Here is a 579-nt window from a genome sequence, read left to right as displayed (position 1 = left end):
AAAAAAAATTCATTTCCTGTTCATATTTCTTTCTGAGCAATTCTAGGTCAGAATCATCCATATTTATGTCTTACTAATCTTTCATTAAACCTTTTATCTTAAGGGTATTTGAAACATTCTTGCCATTTCCCATCTGACCTAAACCTTGATTTAACTTATACTTAAAACATGTTGTCTTTAACTCCTTAACTCTTTTACTTATCAACCAGGATTCTGGGAGATGATAAAGTTTGCCTGGGTCCAGTATGTCAGTATCCTGCTTATCTTCCTCTGGGTGTTTGAAAGAATCAAAATATTCGTGTTTCAGAATCAAGTGGTGACCACAATCCCTGTAACAGGGATGCCCCAGCAAGATGTGTATAAGGAGCACTTATCATGAGAAATCTGAAGACTCAGCAGCACCACGGCTACCTCACTGTTGTCTTCTGAGAACTGCCATCTTATGACATTTCTGAAAAGAGCCCAGTGGGCACATGCAGACTTATGTGTTTTTCTCCTCAGAGACAAAGAGCAGTTATTTCCAATTTTGCTGTATACAAATTCTGTATCTTTTTTTTTTTTTTTTTTTTTTTTTTTTGG

General features: G+C 35.9%; 1 protein-coding gene across 1 annotated transcript in view; it reads left to right on the top strand.

Moving 5' to 3' along the window:
* Positions 1 to 539, top strand: part of LOC103583586 (transmembrane protein 231-like) — a gene marked incomplete at its 5' end in the record, with an annotated part of 4,070 nt that extends 3,531 nt beyond the window's left edge. The window contains one exon of the mRNA XM_008564862.1: positions 210 to 539. Within this exon, the coding sequence (XP_008563084.1) occupies positions 210 to 379 (170 nt within the window). The remainder of the gene's footprint in view (positions 1 to 209) is intronic.
* Between the last annotated feature and the right edge of the window lie 40 nt (positions 540 to 579).

This window comes from Galeopterus variegatus, unplaced genomic scaffold, assembly GCF_000696425.1.
Source record: "Galeopterus variegatus unplaced genomic scaffold, G_variegatus-3.0.2 Scaffold24589, whole genome shotgun sequence".
Classification (NCBI taxonomy): Eukaryota; Metazoa; Chordata; class Mammalia; order Dermoptera; family Cynocephalidae; genus Galeopterus; species Galeopterus variegatus.
Note: the sequence above shows the minus strand (reverse complement) of the source record. Positions and strands in the feature narration are given on the sequence as shown.